Raw genomic sequence first — 22,756 nt, forward strand, 5'->3', positions numbered from 1 at the left:
TATGTTACGGACCTCTGGTTTGTTCAGGGACTCAAACTCATTAATATCCACTTCCTGTTTGGAGAAACGACCAATCAGAGATGAGATGATTAAACACAGGATAAAAGTAAGAACTGAGTTCTTTAGTCTTTAGCTGTACTTTAAGATGAAATCTCATGAGAGCATGTTAAATATTAGCATATTTTCATGCTAACTGTGTGCTCACATTAGCATGTAGCTTGTTTAACAAAAAGGTTTTCTGTCGTATAACATTAAGGGAAAAAAAAACAAGATGTCAAACATGACACCGCTAGCTTAGCATTAGCCTGCAGCTAGCTTAGCGTTGCAGCATCACTTCTCCTGTGTGATGAAGACGATCAGCTGACTGGAACCAGAGGAAACTCTGACAGCGTCGGACATGTTGGTTTATTTTCTTTTTCAGAGATCCTTTATTGATTTGTTTGTGAAGAGGGTTCACTCTGGACAGATCTGAGAAACTGAACTTTGTAACAAACTGAATTTCTGGCGTGTTGTTTGTTTGGATCACTGAAGGCTGTTTGTTGTTTATTTCTGGTGAATATAATCTGAAGTAGTGGTGAAGCCACCAGGCGAACATTTGAATGAATCTTGTAGAAAGCCTCTCAGAGCTTTACACTCTTCTTGTTGTTTTGTCCTTGTTTTAGTTGTCAGTCCGGCTGCTTTTGACCACGGTCCTGAGGTCTTTATGCTAAGCTAGGCTAATCATGCTCTGACTCCTGCCGCAGCTTTAACAGGCAGACATGAGATTGATCAAATCTGGGTTTGATTTCAAATCAATTTTCAATTGAATGATCTGATATCAATTCATAAAATCCCACAGTTGATCTTTCAATGTGCCGCGGTCCGAACCTAACGCACGCCATGTGTCATTTATGGGCGTGCTCCTGTCTCACACAGGGGCTTCACGGTGCATTCAGGTGCAACGTGTGAACTCTGAAATCTACTGTATATGTTCTGTATATGGTGCAGCAACAGGAACTTCATGGTGTATTCAAGTGCCCCTTGTAAACTCAAAGTCTCGACGTCTCACTCCAGCTGTTATTGTGTGTTTGCAGAGCGAGAGAAGACGCAGTGTGAGCGTCACAGAGAAAGCGCCCAGTCTTCCACCTCCGACTCCAGTATCTTCTCTTTCTTCCGTCCCCGGCCGGCCGTCGGTCAGTACGTCCCTCAGTGTGACGAACACGGCGCCTACGAGCCCACGCAGTGCCACACCAGCATCGGGCAGTGCTGGTGTGTGGACGCCAACGGCAAGGAGATCCCCAACACCCGCACCGGGCCCGGGAACACCCCACTGTGTGAGTCTCCTCTACCTTTACACTGTGTCAGTTCAGGAATGTAATGCACGTCTGCCTCACCTGAGGGATAATCTCTCCTCCCCTGCAGGTATTGACCAGGCAGTGACTCCTCCCCCGGTCGGCCCGACGCCGCGGCCTGACGTTCACCCCGTCGCTCCGGGAACACACCTGCTGTTCGCTCAGAGCGGGAAGATCGAGCACGTCCCTCTGGACGGATACAACATTAAAAAGGAGGAGGCCAAACCTCTGCTGCACATCCCTGTAAGACTGCGTTAGATCTCATTGGTACACAACAAACCTCCACAAAGCATCAGCAGGTGGTCGACTGGTGGAAGTTTTACATTAATGAACAGATGTTGTTCGAGCAACAAAAGAAACCAGAACACCCTAAAAAAAAAGTGAGCTAAGTGCTAATGCCAACATGCTAACAATGCTAACATGTTGATGTTTAGCATGTTAGCATGTGAACAATTGCAAATTAGCACTAAACACAATCCACAGCTGAGCGTGATGTTGTTATCTTAAGAAGCCCTGAGATCCCAAACTGATCTGAAAAGATGTCAGTTACATTTCTTTGTCTGAAAACGTCCCCAGCTCCTCCAGTTCTTTAAGTAAATGCTACAATGCTGTTTTCTTGTTTTTACCTAAAAGCTTGTTTCTTAACGAATCCCTGCATCTTGATACTCAGACTTACTTTAGCAAGGCTAGCAGTTTCCCTCTGTTCCCAGTCGTTGTGCTAAGCTAAGCTAAACATGTCCTAGACCTCTGACGGACAAGAAACTGACGTCCATCTCATCATCTGTCCCTCCTGAATGTCGGACTGTTCCTGTCAACCTTTACTAAAATCTAATCCTCATTTCAAAGCTTTGATTCTCGACTATTTGTTTTTCATGTTTTTTGCTATCACGTCTGTCAGGAGTGACTCAACACTGAGATTTGTGACATAAATGATCCCTTGAGCAGAACCACTAACTCGAAGTGACAACCAGCCACAATGTCTCGACTTTAAAGATTTTTCCTGCTGACGACATTTGGTCCTCATATGTGCAGATATCGTCTGTCATGAATGTGGCTCAAACACGTGAGAGCGTTCCTGCTCGCTGAAACAATCCTCTCATTGTTCTGCAACGGATTTCAGCATCAGAACTCTTTTCTTCTCTGTTATGAAGACCAGAAGTCGTCAGTTAATGTTCTGCGTCGGCGTCTTCGAGCCCGATGGCTCTCCGACGTTCAGTAACTTCAGACAAAAGACTCTTTGAGAGCGTCTCCAGATGAATGAAACCGTCTGTCTCCTCCTGTCCTTCTCTCAGGACCGGGTGGTGATCGCTGTGGCTTATGACTGTGTGGAGAAGATGGTTTACTGGACCGACATCACCGGGCCGGCCATCAGCAGGGCCCGACTGAGCGGAGGAGACATCAGCCCCGTCATCACTACAGGTACTTTTTAAAAAGACGAGAAGTCAGCAAACAGGAAGTAGATGTCTTTGTGCAGGAGACTGAAGCAGGAACGTTTTTGGGGGGAAAATGTCCCCACACTTAATTTGGACTGAGCAGATGAGGTCCTGATGAGGGACAGAACTGTCGGTCCTGATCGATTAACGGGCCAATATTCAGTAATTTATCTGTCAGATGGCCGATAAAAGAAACTAATTTAAAAATGTGCTACTTCGGCTCTGATGCAGCTTCCTCTCACACGATGTCCCGCCCACAACAACATCTGGATCACAAGTAACAGCCTATAAATAATAAAATAACACGAATCTGCAAAGTAACTAGTGACTACAATGATCAGATAAACAGTGTAGAAGAGACTCTTTAATGTCATTGTATGAAAGAACACAACAACAATCAGCAGCATCACAAAATCTAAAGTAAAAATATCCATAGAGAAATAGCGTCTGGCCAGTAGACAGACCTCAATAAACAGTTGTTGTGCAGTGAGTGAATATCACACGACTGTCACAGATCCACCGTTTAATCTCGTCACTAAGGGAGCGAGCGTTTGTGTAAAGTAACGAGGTAGTGAGCCGCTCTCAGCTTCCTCCTCGATTCTGTCTCCTCTCAGCTCGTCCGGTCGCTGTTCCAGTTTCGCCCTCAGCAGAGCGAGTTATCTCCCGTCAAGCAGCTTTTTGACCAAAAATAAGACTTACGCCCAAGTTCGGGTGTCGGAGAGCTCCGGGCTGCAGCATCTGTAATGTAGTGGAGAAGAAGTGTGAAGTAGCAGAAAATGGAAATACTCAAGTAAAATACTTCTAAATTGTACTTAAGAACTAAATTGTACTTAGGTTCATTCTACCATGTTTACTGCTAATGAACATCGGTTCCAGATGTTGGTCCTTTCTAATAATCTGTATCGGCCCGATCAGTCGACCCCTGACCGACGTGTATCTGTACCATCCGTCCTCAGGCCTCCAGAGTCCTGAAGGCATCGCCATCGACCACGTTGCTCGTCTCCTCTTCTGGACCGACTCCATGCGTGACACCGTGGAAGTTTCCAAACTGGACGGCAGCCAGCGCAGAGTCCTGTTTGACACCGATCTGATCAACCCGCGACCCATCGTCACCAACTCGGCGTACGGGTGAGTGATTAAAGATGAGATGAATCGGTTTGAGGCAACATGATTTCCTCAGGTTGTTAAAGTGCTTGTTGAAACCCGAACAGCAGCAGAGGTTTGGTCTCACTGGTTTTGTCCTGTTGGTGCAGGCGGCTGTACTGGGCCGACTGGAACAGAGACGGGCCTAAAATCGAGATGGCCAACATGGATGGGACGGAGAGGATCGTCCTGGTGAAAGATGACCTGGGACTTCCCAATGGGCTGACCTTTGACTCTGACAACCAGCAGCTGTGCTGGGCCGACGCAGGTGAGACGCACCTGACAGGAAGCTGAACCAGTAGTCTGATCAACCGTTGTCCTTTAGAACTGATCCGGTTGCTGTCAGTCCAGGTGTATTGACTGATTGATGGGTCTGCAGGTACTCGTAAGGTGGAGTGTATGGATCCTCACCGCAGGCTGAGGAGGACGATCGTTGAAGGGATCCAGTATCCCTTTGCTCTCGTCTCCTTTGGAAGAAACCTTTACTACACCGACTGGAGGAGGTAATGCACTCAGCGACACACTCAATTCTCTGTATGTGGCTGTTCACAGCAAGGAGACGGTAGATCGGTAAAGCTAATCGAGTACTTTCATCGCCTAAACCTCAGATTAATTTTGTGGCCTAAACCTGACAGATAACTTTTCACCTAAATCTAATTTAGTAGTTTTGTCGCCTAAACCTCAGATTAATTTTCTAGTCAAAATCTGACTTCATAATTTTGTGGCCTAAACCTGACCAGCTACTTTTTTCGCCTAAATCTAATTTAGTAGTTTTGTCGCCTAAACCTCAGATTCATTTTGTCGCCTAAACGTAACCGAGTACTTTTGTGGCATAAACCTGACAGATTACTTTTCACCTAAATCTAATTTAGTAGTTTTGTCGCCTAAACCTCAGATTAATTTTGTCGCCTAAATCTAATTTAGTACTTTTGTCGCCTAAACCACAGATTCATTTTTTCACCTAAACGTAACGGAGTACTTTTGTCGCCTAAATCTAATTTAGTACTTTTGTCGCCTAAACCACAGATTCATTTTGTCGCCTAAACGTAACCGAGAACTTTTGTGGCCTAAACCTGACAGACTACTTTTTTCACCTAAACCAGATTAATTTTGTGGCCTAAACATAGCCGAGTACTTTTGTGGCCTAAACCTGACTGTTTACTTTTCACCTAAATCTAATTTAGTAGTTTTGTCGCCTAAACCTGACATTACTTTTTTCACCTAAATCTAATTTAGTACTTTTGTCGCCTCAACCACAGATTCATTTTGTCGCCTAAACGTAACCGAGAACTTTTGTGGCCTAAACCTGACAGATTACTTTTGTAGTCAAAATCTGACTTCATAATTTTGTCGCCTAAACCTGACATTACTTTTTTCACCTAAACATAACCGAGTACTTTTGTCGCCTAAATCTAATTTAGTACTTTTGTCGCCTCAACCACAGATTCATTTTGTCGCCTAAACGTAACCGAGAACTTTTGTGGCCTAAACCTGACAGATAACTTTTCACCTAAATCTAATTTAGTAGTTTTGTCGCCTAAACCTCAGATTAATTTTGTCGCCTAAATCTAATTTAGTACTTTTGTCGCCTAAACCTGACAGTTTACTTTTCACCTAAATCTAATTTAGTACTTTTTTCACCTAAACCTGACCGACTACTTTTGTCGCCTCAACCACAGATTCATTTTGTCGCCTAAACGTAACCGAGAACTTTTGTGGCCTAAACCTGACAGATTACTTTTTTCACCTAAATCTAATTTATTAGTTTTGTCGCCTAAACCTCAGATTAATTTTGTCGCCTAAATCTAATTTAGTACTTTTGTCGCCTAAACCTGACCGACTACTTTTTTCACCTAAACCAGATTCATTTTGTCGCCTAAACGTAACCGAGTACTTTTGTGGCCTAAACCTGACAGTTTACTTTTCACCTAAATCTAATTTAGTAGTTTTGTCGCCTAAACCTGACATTACTTTTTTCACCTAAACATAACCGAGTACTTTTGTCACCTAAATCTAATTTAGTACTTTTGTCGCCTAAATCTAATTTAGTACTTTTGTCGCCTCAACCACAGATTCATTTTGTCGCCTAAATGTAACCGAGAACTTTTGTGGCCTAAACCTGACAGATTACTTTTGTAGTCAAAATCTGACTTCATAATTTTGTTGCCTAAACCTGATTAGTATACACAGTGAAATAGATGTACAGAGGAGCATTATATATGAAATGTTGATCTGACTTTTGACAGCTAATTAATCCAAATACTGAAGGTCTTCATTCAAAACTACCAAGCAAATTGATCCGATATGAATGAAAGTCTAACTTAAAGAGTGTGACTCCTGAAACTGACTTGAGATCAGCGTCTCACTCTGTTAGAGCTGTTTAAACAAAAACTGTACACAGTGAAGCTCAACTGTCTTATAATTATAAGTAATTTCCAAGTAATGTCTCACTCAACATCCCGACGACTAAAACAAACTCTCCACACCCTCGAGTCCATTAACAGACTGAGTGGAGCTGAAGTAAACAGTCGTGCTGGGCTGTAAACGCTGCCATCTTCAGCTCCGTTGTTTGACTGGACCTGTCACATAAACTTCTTCAGTGTGTTCATCAGCGGCGTTAATGTGACCGTCTGTTTAATGCTCATGTTTGTTTTGCAGGGAGGCGGTGGTCGCTGTGGACCGTCAGTCGGAGAGAGAGACGGAAGAGTTTCTGCCTCAGAAACGCTCGCGGCTGTACGGCATCACCACGACACCCACACAGTGTCCACAAGGTAACGCTCTGTCAGCAAAACACATCGCCTGAATATAATTAGTCTTTTATCAGGACGTGTATACATCTCATTTATCTAAAATACCTGTGTGATGCTAATAATCGATCTCATTTACCTGCTGGGCCACAGACTAAACATAAATGACAGTTTACCCAAAACCAGCAGGTAGACCGAGATGTACGGAAGCCCTGGTGGGTGACGAGATCTTTTTTCTGGTGATCCATTTTCAAGTCTGAACTAAACTGTTTTCTGTCCTGTGTTTTACCAGAATAATCTTCCTAAATTTCATAATATTTTAATTCAAATTGTGAAAACGTGAAAAACAAAAAACTAAAATTTTGAGTTAAATTTTGTGGAAAAAACACTTTCAGGAGAAAACCCTTTTTTTAATAATTTAATAATTTCCACCCGGTTTCACATGTAAAAAAAAAAATCTCCTAAATTTTATTTTTCACGTGTTTTCACATATTGAAAAAAATATTTTTTTAACCAGTTTTCGTTTACACCCGCGACGTGTGGTTGCTTTTTGCACAACAGCTAAAGTGAAGATTTCATCTTAACGTTCAATTACATCTTTTTCAGGTGTGAAACAAGTGAAATTTCTCTTTCAGTAGAAAAGTTAAAACATTTGTAAAAATACATTTTTCAGGACAATTTTTTTTGTGAGGTCATCGTTTGTTTCTGTAATACAACATAAATGCTGTTGGTCCTATTGAGACTATTGTAGTCAAAAAGAGACAAAAACAAACACTGAAAATAATCTTACAATCTTTTCTAACTCAGTTTCACACATGAAAAAAATTCTCCTGATTTTTTTGTTTTCACAGATGAAAGAGAAAAAAAAAAGAACTTGTAAAGATTTTCACTTTTTGTCGTTTAGCGTAGCTGCTAAAGTTTAGATTTCAGCTGAATAAAGGGTTTAAAAAACATCTTTTCAGATCAGTTTGTGATCTCGGGGCTGTACGGAGACATTTGGTGTTTTTTTTTTTGGTTGTTTTTACATTTTAAATCAAATCAAACTCCAGAAATGTTCTGTGGACTACGAAACTTAACGTAGAGTTCTGAAAAATCTCGACTGTCACATTATCAACATTAAAGTGGAGCTGATTTGGTCGTCCACGTACGGAGAACTGCACCCGGAGCAGTTTAATGGCGCTGCACTCGGTGACCGCAGTAATTGATTTCACATGTGTAGTATGTGGACGGATATAAGCGTGGGAACTGTGCGGTGCAGTGACCTCAGGGGAGCCAGCTGTGGATACGGAGACTCACATCTGGCTCTGGGCCCTGAGCTGTACAGCTGCCTGGGTCCACCTGCTGGTTTATAAGTGATGAACTGTTCATTAAACTTCCGCACAAAGCTTTTCTATTTTACCTGGCAACATGTTCAGTTCTGTGTGTGAGCAGACCCGTTATCAGCACCGGTCCTGACTGATCCGATCAGTGTTCAGCTCTCTGCTGACTTTAACCTGCGTCTGAGTGACTTACAGCTCACATGGTGTCTGAGTTTCTCCTCACTGAACAACTAAAATTGCACGTTTTTTAAAGGGAGTCTGGTGAGACATGATTATTATTACTTAAACTTTTAGTTTAACTTTATTGAGGTCGATTACGGTTTGATTCACTAAATGTAATATTTCCTAACTGTCTTCCTTCTGTCTCCTGTCAGCCTACAACTACTGCGCCAACAACGGCGGCTGCTCTCACCTGTGTCTGCCGCGGCTCGGTGGATTCACCTGCCGTTGTCCTGACGACAGCGCCGACGGCCGCTGCGTGGAGAGGAACCTGTGAGCTCTGCAGAGCGACGCCGCCGCTGCTGCTGCTGCTGGGAGACAAACAGACAAAACACACTTAACTGAATTTTGGTGTTTTCCACTTTTCTTACTTGAATCAAACATTTCTACGATCGTTTCAGAGTTTGACGTGTTTTTGGCCTTTAAGAGCTGTTCAGACTTCACCGTGGTTATGATGTCACACTTCAGGTCCGCCGGTGACATCATCAACTGTTGAATTCAGATGTAGTTTCTGTTTGTAATCTGATTCCTGGTTGGAGATTTTCATTCCAACCCTGACGTACAGGGGTTTTCTAAAGACGGCAGGTGAACCAAAAACTCTTTGACCAAATGATATTACTTTGAAAGGGTGCTGATCGACGAACTTCCTGTTGTGTTTTTATTGTATTTTAAAAGTGAAACTCTGTAGTTGTTCCTTATTGATTTCTTATAGATGTGCTCTGAAACAAAACTGCGAGAAAACAATCAGATTTGATTTTAGAAATCTTCTCTCGTGCTCAGATACTCGAGGGAACGGTTCCCAAGGGCCGTGAAAATGTTTGACGTTTTACAAAATGCCTTAAAGGTTTCTGAAAATGACATTTTTGTTGTAGTGAAGAACTTAAATTCATCAATATGTTGCAGTTTGAACGAAAACCATCAGGGGTCAGTGAACTGATGGAGAAATCCTGTCACATAGTTTGACTTCACCAGCCGCTCAGCGTGTTGAAGAGTTACAGCAGGTTGACGAACAAGCCAAAGCTAAAAGATTACGTCCGGTTACAGGAAATAAAATGCATCGTTTTTTTTAGTTAATCCAAAAAAAAGAAAAACTAGAAGAAACTACAAATCCAAAACGTTGATTAAATGTTTCAGGTTGGCGTCAGACACTTTATAGCTGAGATCGTCCGGATCGGTCAGTAGCTCTGCTGTGGGACAGAGACGGGTGCAGATCAAAAAAATGACACAAGTCAGTCATTGATACGGAAGCCTGGAGGAGCCAGACGGGGGAACAAATCTGCAGCCACTTTATTTAATTTGAAGAGGCTGAACTGCGTCGCTGCTGCATGTTTAAACATTCATGTTTCCAGCTGACTTCAGTATTTGAGACCATGCGTTTAAAACGATTTGACAATCGATGGTATAAAAAGTACCAAAGCAATAAACATAAAAAACATTAATATTATTAATATGTTGTTCACTAACTTTTTCTGTACCAGAGCTAATAAAACAAAAAGACAGAAAATATCTTATTTTGTGTGACGAGGACTTTTTTCCTTTTTATTTTTTATCGTTGTATCCAAAGAATCGAAGTTTTAACTTCTGAAATTCAAACTCAGCTTCTTTTTTCTCCCTCACTTGCCTCCTCAGGGCTTCCGTACATTCGTCGTTTCTCTGCACATCTGATTGGATTTTTAAAAACCTGCACGCCATCAAAACTTATTTTAGCTTCAAAATATTAAAGAGAAAGATGCTAATTAATGCTAATTTACTAAAATCTGTATTTTTCAAACTTGAGATATTAATGACGCTAAAACATTTAATCAGACTTAATTAATTTTTTTCAAAATTTTTCATTGATAAAATAAAACGTACCTTAAATTTTTAGCAGTTGTAATATCTGATGTTTCCTCCCCCACACTGACATGAATATATATACTCAGTATTTTGGACCACTAACAGAACCACGATGAGCCAGAGAACCGGTCCTGTGTGATGTGAACAACTCACAAGATTTATTCTGTTGTTTGTTTTAAGACTCGCAGTGTACTTTTTTATATGAACTTGTAAATAATGACTTGATATGCAGACGACATTCTCTCTTTTTTTTCTAATCGGTGCCTGAGACCTGATGATGATGATGATGATGATGATGATGTGCAGCTCCTGTCTGAACTTTTCATGTAAACGTCATCTTTACATTGAAGACGTGCGGTGATGATTCCAGTCGCTGATAAATAAAAACTGTCACGTTTTTAAAATCCTGAAATATGGAAGCCTGTAGCTGCCAACATTAAAATGAAATCACTCAAACAGTTTATAAAGTTTGTTTCTGATAAAATGTTGTTGTGAAATCGACGATGAAAAAGATAGAAATCATATTTTAATAAGAAATCAGGACAAATTAAACATTTAAACTTAAATTAGAAGTTGAGGATGTTCATCATGGTGCCGTTTGGTTTCATTTTCACTAATTATTCATTTTTAAACATGAACATCTGAACTTCAGTAGGTCGTAAACTTTGAGCTGCAGCTGAAGACTATTTTCAGAATCTGTTGATTATTTTCTCGATTAATCGATTTGTTGTTTGGATTTTTTAAAAAAAATAAGATGTTCACATTTAACAAACTGACGGCGAAGAATTTAGATTTTTTTTTCTCCATCAGCAGAATTTTTCGGTCAAGTTGAAACTATTTTTTCCATAAAAAAGATGAAAATTAACATTTAGGAGACTCGAACAAACCTGGACGATGTATTTTGTGTTGCAGTCGTTTGTTAACATGTTTACTTTTTCTAAAATATATTCCCATAATTTCTCATTGTCTTATTTCAAATCAAAGAAAACAACAAATTAAACAGTAGGGCTGCAAATAAAGATGATTTTCATTGACGGCAATTTTTTAAAATTATTTTCTCCATTAATCAACTCGTTGTTTTGGAAACACTGATTGACTTTTTAAAAAAAAAAAAAAAAATTTCTGACATTTTATCTTCCAAAGTCAAAGATGATGTCCTCAAATGTCTCATTTTGTCCACATCACAAAGATATTTAATTTACTGTCAGAGGAGAAGAAACCAGAAAATATTCAACTTAAATTTATTTTTATTTATTTTAATTACATTTTTGACTTTTAAAAAAAAAAATCACTTAAACCGTTTCATCGACCGTCAGCGATTAACTTCACAGTTGACACTAATCGATTAATCTTTGCAGCTCTGCACTAAAATAAAATACAAGTTCAAATCTGATCAAATTATTTCATTTTAGTTTTTCCGCTCTCAGACTTCCTGAAAGATTTAGCTCTGATAAAATCAGCCGGTCTCTCAGCAAACAAGAATAAGAAACTACCTTTGATTTGATTTATTGACGGCATCGTTCTGCTGAGCACAAATTGATTGATTGATTTTTCTCTAACCGATCGTCACAGAGATGAAAATACAGAAGCAGTTTTAACGTCACTGGTATTTTATCTCATTAAAGCCTCATTAAATCCAGTGACGGGTTTCGGGGCTCTGTGACTTTTATCAAACAGGTGAAAACTGACTTTAACCAGGTGGAGATGTTTGAGGAGAAAAGTCTGGACTGGAATCACAACTGTTCACGTGTCACATGTAAAAACTGACAACATGACAGGTGCATTGTGGGTGAAGTGAAGAGCGGCTCGGTGTCTCGTCGGCTTTAACAAACTCAGCTCAGGTTTTTTCTGGTAACTGAAGCCCATCAGGGACGACACGGACCGGTCCAACAGGGCCGCACGACAGCAACACATCCCCGACTGTGGCGAGACGTTGATTATTAATCAGCGTCCACTGCAGGGCGGTTCTGGTGTTGGTCGGTGTTGTGCAGCCCATCATGAAGTACTATGTGTCTGTACTGAACATTAACAGCCTGTACAGCCTCAATAAATACTTTTTTAAGTATCAAGTCACCGTCTGCTCTCTTCTGCTTCATGCTCATAAACACTGTTGAGGATCAGACACTCACCCTCGTGGCGGCTCCATCATGGAGGACGACGGCTGCGGCCATCTTGGATTCACAGCAGGCTGCGTGGACTCCAACAACAGGAAAGAGAAACGCGTCGCACCGTCCTGAGACCCTCCTCCTCCTCCTCCTCCTCCTCCTCCTCCTCCTCCTCCTCCTCCTCCTCCTCCTCCTCCTCCTCCTCCTGCTGCTGCAGTCACAGTCAGATAATATTCATCGTTAGTCTTCCGGCTCGTTCACTAAACACAGACACAGTGAAGCAAACCTGAGTATCGTCATCGTTACGTCGCAGCGTAAGAAAGTTTAGATCCTGTTTCTATTCGTGCAAACCTTTTCAAGATGAAACCACATCAGCAACAAACAATCAACAAACTGGCGTGTGCAAACTTCTGCCAACTCACCAATAAAGTGTCTTTGTGTTTCAGCAGAAACGTCCTCTAGATCCACTTCAGTCACACATTTAGTCCAAAACACAGAATTCATCATTAAATGGAGACAAAATACGATCACAGAAGCCTTGTCATGTTTCATCTTTAAAAAGGTTAAATCTGCTGTTACTGTATTTTACCTGGTTCTTCTTCCTGTCAGAGCAACATGTCGGTCCGGCTCTCAGCTCCAAGCCGCTGGTTCCTACTGCAGAAATAAATCTGAAACACACCGAAACGTTTCAGTCGTTTCCTCGAACAGCAGTTTTTAACAAACATTCAGGAGGAAACACGTTGATCTGATATTTGATGTTATTAATATAGAAGTTTGTGTTCAGTTGTAATGGATCAGGATCAGGATGAGGCAGAAATCACCACTTCAGAATCACATTGATTGGATCACTGGATGCCTTCACGTGTTCATCACTTCAGGTAAACACTTTGTTGAGTAGTTTAATCCGTAAGGTAACTAAAGTAACTGAAGCTGTCAGAGTAGAATGAAATGGAAACACCTCAAAGTGAATTCAGAGTGAATAACGTAATAAAAATGAAGTGAACTGGTCCTTTACTGTTCTGGACTCAAATCCAAGCCTCTGCTGCCCTCTGGTGGTCCAAGTGTTCAGACTCTACAGACTGAGCTCAGATCAGCAGACGATGATCTGATGATTCTGTAAACTACGGAAGCCCAGAGCGGCCGTTAACTCCAGATCTCGAGTTAATCATCGTGTCACCTCGAGTTAACACAGAACCTGGTCTCCGCTTCATCTTCACTCGTGATGCTGAGAAAACAAACTAAACGTCAGTCTGTCGATGACACAGAAACACTGATACATAAATACTGAAGTTAATTAACTCTGATGCTGATTAACACACGACACACAAGCCTCGTTAATTTTATCTTTTATTAAAAATCTGAAATTTGTGCTACAAACCGAGGCATCGAGGGATTGTATCGAAGTTTGAAAGCGAGACTTAAGTACAAGATAACAAAAAGTACCCGCGCTAACGTCGTCATCGGCCTCGATGTCTCACTCCTGAGCTGCTTCCATCATCAGCTCCAGAAAAAGTGACGTGTCTTTAAAAACACGTCTTCTTGTTGAATCCTGGTGACGCGTTCGATCGGCTGCTTTCTTCTGTTTCCTGTTTTTAAGCCACACTGGTGATGACGAATGTACGGAGGAGAAAGTAAAAACCTTTTTTTGTCCTGGTCCATTTCCTAAGTCTGATCTAAATTATTTTTTCTCCTCTAACAACTTGGTAGAAATGTATTATTATTTTATTTTTTTTAAAGTTTCTTCATTTTTTTTCATCAGCAAAAAAAAAAAATCAGGACATTTTTCATGTGTGAAACAGCTTTTATATTCATTTTGTTTAAACAAGATCATTTTATTGTGTGTGAAACCTGAAAAAACATTTTTTTTTTGGCGCAAAGAATCTTTTTCATGCCTGGAACTGATGGAAAAAAACATTAACCTAATAAATTTAATTTTCTTGTAGAAAAAATTAAGAAACTTAGAAATATTAAATATCCTGGAAACGTTTTTTTAAACCAAGATTTGTTTTTTTAGGCGTGGAACAGAGTGAAAAAATGTTTTGTCTTTTTTTTCCAGGAGAAATAAAAATAGTCCGTGTGAAACAAAGAAAGGACATTTTTTTCTGGAAATTTTGTTTGTAACCGAGTGAAAACATTTTTTTCCCCCAGGAGAAAAATTAATTCCTGGAAATGTTTTTTGTTCGTTTGTGAAGCCGAAAAAAAATTATCCTGGAAAAACCTTTTTTTTTTTTTTCTTTGTGGAGAAATCCATTTGTTCCTGAAAATGTTTCTGTGTGAAACACACAAAGACCAAATAAAACAAAAGCGTGGAACGAGTGAAAACGTGATTTTTTCCAGGAGAAAGTTCTTATTAAAAAAGTTCTTTAAACTCAAATATCTTTTTGTTTTCATGCGTTGAACTGAGTGGGGAAAAAAAACAAAACAAACGGCGATAAAACAATCTCGATCATTTTCATGATAAAACCTTCCACGATAACGATGATAAATTTATGACATTTATTTTCGATAGTTATTTTTGAGTCCGTTTCCTTCACCTAGAAAACGCTACATCAACAGCCAATCGCACAGCAGAGAAACAGATGCATGTTTCCGGCCCCTCCCACTCACAACTACTCAGAATGACGGTGACCGAGACAATGAGCGGTCCGACTAGCGACACCGAGCGCGAGGAAACTGCGAAAGACGAAGAAATTGTACCGAAGAAAGGTCAAACCACTTCGGTTATTTGGAAATAGTTCGGCTACCTGAAGTCTGACACAGCACAGACCAGCGTTAGGTGCAAAATGTGTCGGCGACCCGTCCTCAGCAGAACTGGAACCACCACCAACCTCCTCCATCATCTCAGAAGGTACCGGTCGCATGTCCGAACCACATCAGGTCTGATAGAACAGGAGGCGTTAAAGCTGAACTGAACTGAACAAGAATGTGCAATAGTCAAAGAATACAGCAGCAGAACCATCCTCAACTTTACCTTTTGATTTTATTGTCTTTAATCAACGTTCAGTTCAGTAAACTGCCTCTAAAATGTTTTAGACACGTTTGAAACAGGCGATTTGTTGAACATATTCATCATTGTATTTATTCAGTGTTTAACATAAAGAGATTTGGTTGGTTCTGTTGGATGTTTGTCACCTGTTCATTCTGACAATAGATAATTGTGTTTTATTTTATTCAACATTATTATTGTTAAATATATATCGTGATAATTATCGACTATTAGTTTAAAAAGCTGCATACCTGCGCTAATAATGCTGAAACATTGTATAATTATGTCAGAACAGCAGGACGTCGGCGACATCAGTGAACTAACGAGCTCAGACGACTGCTTCCTTAATATATCTGACGAGGCTGGAAACTGCCCAACAGTCTGTATCAGCTGTGACTGTCGGCCAAACTGAAACGCTAACAAGGCACTTCTGAGTAATCAGATTACACAGCAACAAATGCAAACAACAAGAGTTGATCAGGCGTGAAAGGTGCAGAGTGAAGGACTCGGTGCCATCTAGTGGTGAGGCAGCAGACTGAAGGTGAACACACCGGATCAAACAGTGTCTGTGGTTCAACGTCTGAGACAGTCAACAGGTCCAGTGAGTCGGTCTGAAGTAAATCCACCTCAGTGCCGGTCTGTGTCCTCGAGAACAGTCCTGGAGGTCTCTGCTCCGCGGACCGGTTCTTCACCAGCGGACCAGCACCTGGTCTCCGTCTTCTATGGAGTAAAACTGAAGAGTCTTCAGGTCGCTGTCGATCTCAAACTCTGTCCCGACCATCTGCACACAGGGTTTCAGTACGTCAGAGGAATCAGCTGCTAGACTGCACTCAGGACTGACACTCACACACACGGTCACACACACACGGTCACACACATATACAAGACTTCAATGGTTTAACTTCAGGAGACATTCGAGCCAGGCACCACCCGGGGACACGACTCCTCGGCAGTGGAGACACGTCCTCACAGTTTGCCGTCTCACCTTGAGGCTGGTGTAGGAGAGCTTCAGATCTGCAGCAGGAACCTTCAGCAGTCTGTACAGGAGTCCCTTCACCTTCTGAACGACCATGGAGGCTGCAGAGCAGGAAACACAGCGTCAACTCAACCGGACCAGATCTCACACTTCTGCCGCTGCGTTCAGACCCTCTCCGAGCTTCATGATGCCGGAGGAGGTTCAATCACGAGTGAAACACAGAAGAGAAAAACACTTTCTGACGTTTTTACCTGGAAGCTTCTTCTCGATCGGCTTCCGCTCGGCAGCGTCAGGAAACACAAACGTGATCTCTGGTGAGGAAAAGAGCTGAGATCACTCTGCTGCAACAACAGTTTGTTAGTTCAGTGGTTCACTGACGACTGGTAACATATTAAACAGAAAAACAGAAAGTTACTTCATTTTGTTTTCCATCTGTGAAAAATAACATTTCAGGGGATTTTTTTTTGTGTGAAACCAGCAAACTTTTTTTTTGTTAAACAAGATTTTTTTCATGAGTTGAAAAAAAATAATTCTGCGCAGCGAACTGAGAAGAAACTGAGATGGATAATCTGTCCTCATCTGTGGAACTGACCTAAAACATGAGAACGTTTTCTTTCATGTTTTTACTGGTAGAAAGAATTAAGGGACTTCGAAAGATCAAATATCCTGGAAAAAGCTTTTTTCTTCATGAGTTAAACCAAGTGATGTTTTTCTCTCGGTTTGATTCCACGAAAAAAAAAAACATTTTCTCTTGTAACAAAATGTTTCTCTCCTGAAATTGTTTTTCTTTTTTCCTGGAAATGATGAGGAGACATTTTTTCTTCTGGTGATCCACTTTGTGTCTGATCTGAATTATTTTCTCTCCTGTGTTCATGAATTATGATCCAGGAAAAAAACAAAGCAAATCATTTTTTCACACAGAAAAAAAAAAAACGTCCTCTGAAAATCTTTTTTTCTTTTTCACGTGAAGATCATCCTGGTGAAACTTTTTTTTCTTTCCACCAGATCACAATTCATGAACACAGGAGAGAAAATGTTTTAGATCAGACAGAACAAATAAACTTGGTGAAAAAAATATTTAAATTTGTGTGAAGCTATTTTTTTTAAAACAAGCTTCTTTTTTCAGTGTTTGTAACCAAGTAAAAATTGTTTTGGTTTTTTTTCCAGGAGAAAAAAAAATTCCTTGCCGCAAACCGAGAAGGAAAAAAAGATTTCTGCAGAGAAATTAAAAAGATAAATAATTTCTTTTAGGATAATTTTTTCATACGTGGAACTGAGTGAAAAAAATAGTTTTACTTGATTTAACGCATGAAAATGTTTGTTTTTTTCATGTGTTAAACCAAAGAAGACAAACCTCTCGGCTCCAAACAGAAAATGTTTTCCTCATATTTTTCAGGCTTTAACAGTGTTTGTTAACAGTTTGTTAATTCAGTGGTTACAAAGTGTTTTTAATCTTTTCCATCACTGAGTTAACTGACAACAGGTGACATATTTTATGGACAGAGAAAAAACTTTGTATCGGCCTACAGTTAATTTAAAAATAAAGATTTCTTACGTCCCTTTAAATCAGAGGCCTCACGACCTTCCATGAAGCTCTGGCGACCCCTGGTGGGTGTCGGGAAGGTTGGGAACCACTTTAATTCACGGCCTGTATGTAACAGCCAATCAGGCAGCAGATAGCAGAAAGAGGCGAGACTTACTTAAGAGCTGATTTTTCAGCGCAAACGGCTCCGGCTTCTTCAGCTCGCCCTCCTCTGGAGCGCCGTACTCTGAAACACAGGACGAGATGATCATCATCATCACCACCATCATCACCACCATCATCATCACCATCACCATCATCATCAGAAGAGACGTTTCAATATTAATACACTCTCTTCATCTAAAGACGTTCGCAGTCAGTGGCTTGTTTGTGTTGAATCAATACTTTGTCTTCACAGCCGCCTCTAGATGTCAGTACAGTCACATTTTACTGACTGCCCCTTTAAATCCTCAGCCAATCGGCCGCTCTGTGACCTGTTGTGGGCGTGGCTTACTGTCGATGAGGCTCAGGTAACGAGGGTGCTGACAGGTGAACTGGCTGCTGGGCTCGCTCCCCCCGCCGGCCTTCAGCCACTCCTCTCCGAACATCTTGATGTAGTCGAGCTCCGCCCCCCTCCTGTCATCAGCTTGGATCTGATGGAAACCATGGCAACGGGTCAGCATGTGCGCACACGCACGCGCACGCACGCACACACACACACACACACAGACACACACACCTCACAGCTGTTGAGGAAGACCAGCCGTCCCAGTTTGGCGATGAGCAGCTGATTGGCTGTTCTGGGGTTTCCATCAGGGCTCACCAGTCGGTTGTTGCGACATGAAAACTTCACCAAACTGGGCAACTTGGCTAACTCGTCCACCACACACCACTGAGAGAGAGAGAGAGAGAGAGAGAGAGAGAGAGAGAGAGAGAGAGAGAGAGAGAGAGAGAGAGAGAGAGAGAGAGGATCAGTGGAGCTGGATTCTGACACAGAGTCTGGTTCCTCTGAAGGTCCGTTTGTGTTTGTGTCTCTGACCTCAGTGATGTTGTTCTGGTCCAGGTTCAGACTCGTCAGTGATGGAAACATGGCTGTTTGAGCTCCTACAGAGGAAACACACAGTTACAGCTCCGTGTCTTTCTGTCCACACACACACACACACACACACACACACACACACACACACAGTGTAAATATGATCCAGTTACCAGGAGCAGCGTCATCAAACCGAAGGTCAGACAGTCCAGTGTTAGACAAGCTCAGCTGCTCCAGTCTGAAACCACACAGCACAGAGTCTGTCAGTCTGCTGTTAAAGGAACAGTTCACTCAGTCATCATCTCCTCCTGATGATATAAAGTCAGGCTCAGCCATCATCTCCTCCTGATGATATAAAGTCAGGCTCAGCCATCATCTCCTCCTGATGATATAAAGTCAGGCTCAGCCATCATCTCCTCCTGATGATATAAAGTCAGGCTCAGCCATCATCATCTCCTCCTGATGATATAAAGTCAGGCTCAGTCATCATCTCCTCCTGATGATATAAAGTCAGGCTCAGTCATCATCTCCTCCTGATGATATTTAAGTCAGGCTCAGCCATAATCTCCTCCTGATGATATAAAGTCAGGCTCAGTCAGTCTGTAGTCTCATTTAGACACTTGTTAGCAACCGCTAACCGTTTTTAACACATGAAGAGCTTTATAATTAAACTGTGGACATTTAATGTAATGTCAGCCACTTCAGCTGTTTCACTGTGAAGCTCCATCATCTGACTTTCCATCAGCATGGAGGGAGGAGATGATGACTGAGTTTACATTTCAGGGTGAACTGTTCCTTTAAATATGTTCCTGTTAATGTGTGACATTAAGCTGCGGACACACAGGTGGAGTGTACCTGGGCAGAGCAGCCACACTGAGCACACTGTGCTGCAGTAAAGGATTAGAGGACAGCGTGAGACTCTTGAGGGACTGCAGGACTCCGTCAGGCCTTTAAAGCATCAAACACACCAGAGTTACACAACGTCTCCACAGCCTGAATGTCACAGCCGTCCCACTGAAGCCGACGGCGTTACCTCTGCAGCTCTGTGATGTTGTTCGCTTCCACAAAAAGCTCCTCCAGCTGCGGCCACATGGGGGCGCACTGCAGGATCTGACCCCAGACCAGCAGAGAGACAGACCACAGATCAGACACCAACACTTTTATTTTGACTCGAGCTGCAGCTGACAGTTAGATTCATCTGTTGATTATTTACTCGATCAATCAATCAGATGTTTGATGATAAAATATCAGAACATGATGAAAAGTCACAATACAAACATTCAGTTTAGTTGCAGAGGAGGAAAATATTCACATTTAACAAGCTGACGTCACAGAATTGAGACTTAATTCCTTTAATTAATTGATTATCAACATAGTTGGCAATTAATTTAATTATTGAGAACTAATCGATTGATCGTTGCAGCTTTAATTTTGATAGTTTGAACATTCAACAACGAAGTTAACCTCAGTGATTATATGTAGAGACTGTAAAAATCCAGTTTTTTAAATATTCATGTTATTTATTGATATCGTTCTTTCTGTATATTGACATTAAATTCAAATAAATTAAAATAAATAAACGTAACAATCTTTTCCTCTGACGGTGCAGTTGAACAGGGAAAGACTTTCTCGACTGATCCTGATGATGAACACGTGACCACAGACTGTGTTGTGTGTTGTGTGTGCAGACATGCGTACCTGTGGCCAGGTGAGGTCACAGCTGTTGAGGGCGAGGACTCTGAGGCTGCTGAACGCCTGAACGTGAGCAGAGACGTCAGAGGGCAACTGCAGTCTGTTGTTACTGAGAAACAAATAAGACAAGAGGAAGTGTTCAGAGAAAACACACACACACACACACACACACACACACACACACAGACACACACCTGAGCTGTAGATTCTCCAGATGGTCCAGCTGCTGGCTGACAGCAGAAACGTCTTCCCAGCAGCACAGCAGAGTCCCGCTCAGGTCCAAATACTTCACGTCTGAACGCTGCCGTTAAGGAGCCACTGAGCGCGCTCACAAACACAACAACAACAACAACAACTAACAGCAACAACCAACAACTAACAGCAACACACACAGCCTGATGGAGGCAACAGTCACCGAGTCATTTCCTCACAGACTTTCCTGAACTCTTCTCCCTCTGGACAGAATCAACTCGTCAGCAGGACACTAGACTCAAATAATGATTATTCTCTTCATCCATTAATCTGGAAATTATTTTTTTTTGTGAAATGATTAACTGTTCTGTTATTTGTACATAAAAAACAAGTGACAAAGCCCAAATAAAAGAAATAAAACCATCACAAAAAGGTTTTTGCTGCCTGGCACGTTCATACTGACACATCTGTAGCCAGTGTCACTGAGTCAGGACAGACCGAACAGCCTGTGTGTCCTCAGACACAACACGTACAACATACTGAGGCCTGGCAGCTCTGCAGAAAGATACTTGGCGCTGTTTTCCTGATTTCTCCGTCAGCTCCGGGCCCGTTCACTTCAGAGCGAGTCAGCAACACCGTGGGAAGTTTCTCAAAACTGTCAAGAGATTCAGAAATACACAGAAGGAGGTGAAATCAAACACAGGAAATAAACCTCTGACCTGTTAAACACTGACTGACTGACTGACCGAGCGTCGTACCTGCGCTCCCTGAGTCGCATCCAGTCGAGCTTCTCAGAGGAGGCGTCGGTCAGCACCTCCTCCGTGTTGGTCTGGTACACCTGCTGCATGGCGGTCAGGAAGTCCACACCGAAGCTCACATTCGCTGGCCGGACGAAGGAGCCTCCTTTAGGATGTCTGAGAGCGGAAACCCATCAGGGACACAACACTTACTGACTGTCCACATGTGACAGAAAGTATTTTGGGCTTTCCATCCTCACACGGATCATGACCAGCTTTGATCATGAACTACGTGGGAACACTGGCTTTAATCTCAGTGGATACCAAACTTCCAGCTTTCTTTTTTTTTTTTACCTGCAGGTGAAATACTGGACTCCATCATGGCTGCCGTCGTGTTTGCCTCTCTCTGGGTGATCCCACTCCACGCCGAGCCACAGCCCTGCACACACGAACAGACGTCAGTGTTAAGTATCAGCAGCAGGCGCTGAAGGATCCAAGTGGGCGAGTCTGTGAACTCAGTGACCGAGTGAATCCTGTGGGTTTGGGCTGTGCGGACATGTTTTAATGTTTTCTGTATGATGAGGTGGTGACACTCAGTTGGTTAAAGATGCTCATACTCACTTTAACCAACCTGACACCATGTTACTGGTTTGCTTCCAGTATGGCTGATAGTCTGTCTATGCCTCCATGTTAATCTTTGTTTCTGCCTGCTGACAGTTGTCTGTGCTGGTTGTTCTTACTTACTGAATAAAATAAAACTCTTCTGAAGCTCTTCAGTTGTTGGCAAAGAAGATATTTTCCTGACTCAGAGGGGAAACTCTGACCCAGCAGCTGCTCAGGAACGATCACAGGTGCAGTGAAGTGTCCCTCTTACCTGCCGTCGGTGGCACCGGGCCCACATACCGCACCGTGGCCCGCTCCCCGTCGCAGGACACCCGCCTGCCGACCGCGTCCGCCTCCAGCTGCACCTGGTCAACTCCCATCGAGGCCTCCAGGAGTGAAGCCGCTGTCAGACTGGAGTGAAGCCGCTGTCAGACTGTCGGCTAACACAGGAGCCGGCTACCTTCACTGCAGTGACGGCTAATCAAGCTAACGTTACGTTAACAAGCGGGATAAACTGGCGCGCGCGGCTCCTCGCAAAGGTGGAAAGTGATTAAAGTAATGACTGAGATAAAAACACAACTGTTTAATCACCCGGGACGTTTTTAAACGTAGCTTGTGTTTGTGCTACGCAGCTAGCTAACCTCCGGACACAAACACTTCACGTCTCTGCTCCACCGGAAGTGACATCTTTCGAAGACGCACTCGCTTCCTCACAAAACTTTTCTAGAACAAATATAATAAATATGTTGTTGTTTCGTGAACAATCATTTTAACACGCTGTATATTCGAGTGTGTGTGCGTGAAACCTCCGCAGATCTGACGGAGGCAGTTTGGCGTCAAATCAACGTCACTCGAGGGAAAAATTAAACAGGAACCTTT

General features: G+C 42.1%; 2 protein-coding genes across 3 annotated transcripts in view; one reads left to right on the forward strand and one right to left on the reverse strand.

Annotated features, from left to right (window-relative positions):
• LOC140993804 (nidogen-1-like) overlaps nucleotides 1-12,097 on the forward strand; it is a 38,505-nt gene extending 26,408 nt beyond the window's left edge. For both annotated transcript variants that reach the window (XM_073463360.1, XM_073463353.1), the window contains exons 13-20: nucleotides 1,074-1,313; nucleotides 1,402-1,574; nucleotides 2,624-2,750; nucleotides 3,721-3,892; nucleotides 4,018-4,175; nucleotides 4,287-4,410; nucleotides 6,566-6,678; nucleotides 8,348-12,097. In XM_073463360.1, the coding sequence (XP_073319461.1) occupies nucleotides 1,074-1,313; nucleotides 1,402-1,574; nucleotides 2,624-2,750; nucleotides 3,721-3,892; nucleotides 4,018-4,175; nucleotides 4,287-4,410; nucleotides 6,566-6,678; nucleotides 8,348-8,469 (1,229 nt within the window). In that variant the 3' untranslated portion in view covers nucleotides 8,470-12,097. The remainder of the gene's footprint in view (nucleotides 1-1,073; nucleotides 1,314-1,401; nucleotides 1,575-2,623; nucleotides 2,751-3,720; nucleotides 3,893-4,017; nucleotides 4,176-4,286; nucleotides 4,411-6,565; nucleotides 6,679-8,347) is intronic.
• Nucleotides 12,098-15,185: 3,088 nt separating this feature from the next.
• Nucleotides 15,186-22,749, reverse strand: tbce (tubulin folding cofactor E). The gene is made up of 16 exons (XM_073489610.1): nucleotides 22,149-22,749; nucleotides 21,629-21,713; nucleotides 21,296-21,451; nucleotides 21,107-21,192; nucleotides 20,540-20,639; nucleotides 20,352-20,454; nucleotides 19,687-19,763; nucleotides 19,509-19,601; nucleotides 18,827-18,891; nucleotides 18,657-18,721; nucleotides 18,357-18,509; nucleotides 18,132-18,270; nucleotides 17,796-17,864; nucleotides 16,347-16,406; nucleotides 16,105-16,196; nucleotides 15,186-15,900 (listed from the first exon to the last, which is right to left on the reverse strand). The coding sequence occupies exons 1-16, from the start codon at nucleotides 22,255-22,257 to the stop codon at nucleotides 15,808-15,810; spliced, it is 1,545 nt and encodes a 514-aa protein (XP_073345711.1). The 5' UTR covers nucleotides 22,258-22,749; the 3' UTR covers nucleotides 15,186-15,807.
• Nucleotides 22,750-22,756: the final 7 nt, after the last annotated feature.

This window comes from Pagrus major, chromosome 1 (genome assembly GCF_040436345.1).
Source record: "Pagrus major chromosome 1, Pma_NU_1.0".
In the NCBI taxonomy this organism is placed as follows: domain Eukaryota; kingdom Metazoa; phylum Chordata; class Actinopteri; order Spariformes; family Sparidae; genus Pagrus; species Pagrus major.

What these genes read in the sequence shown, in the direction of transcription:
- tbce (XM_073489610.1), bottom strand. Translation starts at nt 22,257, where the DNA reads ATGGGAGTTGACCAGGTGCAGCTGGAGGCGGACGCGGTCGGCAGGCGG. An exon ending in GTGACCTCACCTGGCCACAG is followed by an intron (nt 19,764 to 20,351) that starts GTACGCATGTCT and finishes GTCTGGGGTCAG; the next exon opens with ATCCTGCAGTGCGCCCCCAT. An exon ending in AGTGTGGCTGCTCTGCCCAG is followed by an intron (nt 18,892 to 19,508) that starts GTACACTCCACC and finishes GTGTGGTTTCAG; the next exon opens with ACTGGAGCAGCTGAGCTTGT.